At 32.2% G+C, this 680-nt stretch overlaps 1 protein-coding gene across 3 annotated transcripts in view; it reads left to right on the top strand.

Moving 5' to 3' along the window:
* Window positions 1-483: 483 nt before the first annotated feature.
* Window positions 484-680, top strand: part of LOC110019764 — a gene marked incomplete at its 5' end in the record, with an annotated part of 33817 nt that continues 33620 nt past the window's right edge. For all 3 annotated transcript variants that reach the window (XM_020717578.1, XM_020717577.1, XM_020717579.1), the window contains 1 exon segment: window positions 484-584. In XM_020717578.1, coding sequence (XP_020573237.1) covers window positions 484-584 — 101 coding nt within the window.

The following is a 680-nucleotide window of genomic DNA, read 5'->3' as shown; positions in this document are numbered from 1 at the left end:
CCTAGTGGATCATAAGCGATTAATCAAAAACAATTTACATCTCCTAAAAAGCTTCTTTCCAAATTCTTTGAACTCTTGTTTGGCTAAAGATGACTTTTATTGACTTTCCAACCAGAAAATTCTTGTTTTGGTCAAGTCTTTTCTATGAATTAACCTTGAAGTTGCTAGTGCAATTATCAGTCTTCAATTATATAATACAGTTATGCATCCTTTCATTTTGTTGATCCTGGCCATGGAATTATTGACGCAAATTGTATAATGGATTACATGTGTTTTTAAGGAATCAGTTTATATAGGGTCCTTTGTAATGATATGTTTTAGAGAGTTTAATAGTTATGTTAATGCATTAATTTTTTTTTCTCTTTTATTTATTCGCTATTCCAAACCTAAAAACACCTTTTCTGGATTGTATCTTGTGTGTTTAAAATGTGCCTCTTCTCTCACTTTTCCGCTTAAATTTATTGTTCCTTGCTTGTTATTCAGATATATGAAATAGGAGGTGGCTCTGGAACGTGTGCAAAGTGTATACTGGATTACATGCTGTTAAACGCACCTGAAAGGGTATACAATAACTTGACTTACATGTACGCCAAATGCTTCTCTGAAGTGCGGTTTATTTTTACTCATTTTTTATTAGTTCTCTGCGAGTGAATTTTGAAATTATACAAGGAATGACAGCT

This window comes from Phalaenopsis equestris, unplaced genomic scaffold, assembly GCF_001263595.1.
Source record: "Phalaenopsis equestris unplaced genomic scaffold, ASM126359v1 Scaffold000077, whole genome shotgun sequence".
NCBI lineage: Eukaryota > Viridiplantae > Streptophyta > Magnoliopsida > Asparagales > Orchidaceae > Phalaenopsis > Phalaenopsis equestris.
Note: the sequence above shows the minus strand (reverse complement) of the source record. Positions and strands in the feature narration are given on the sequence as shown.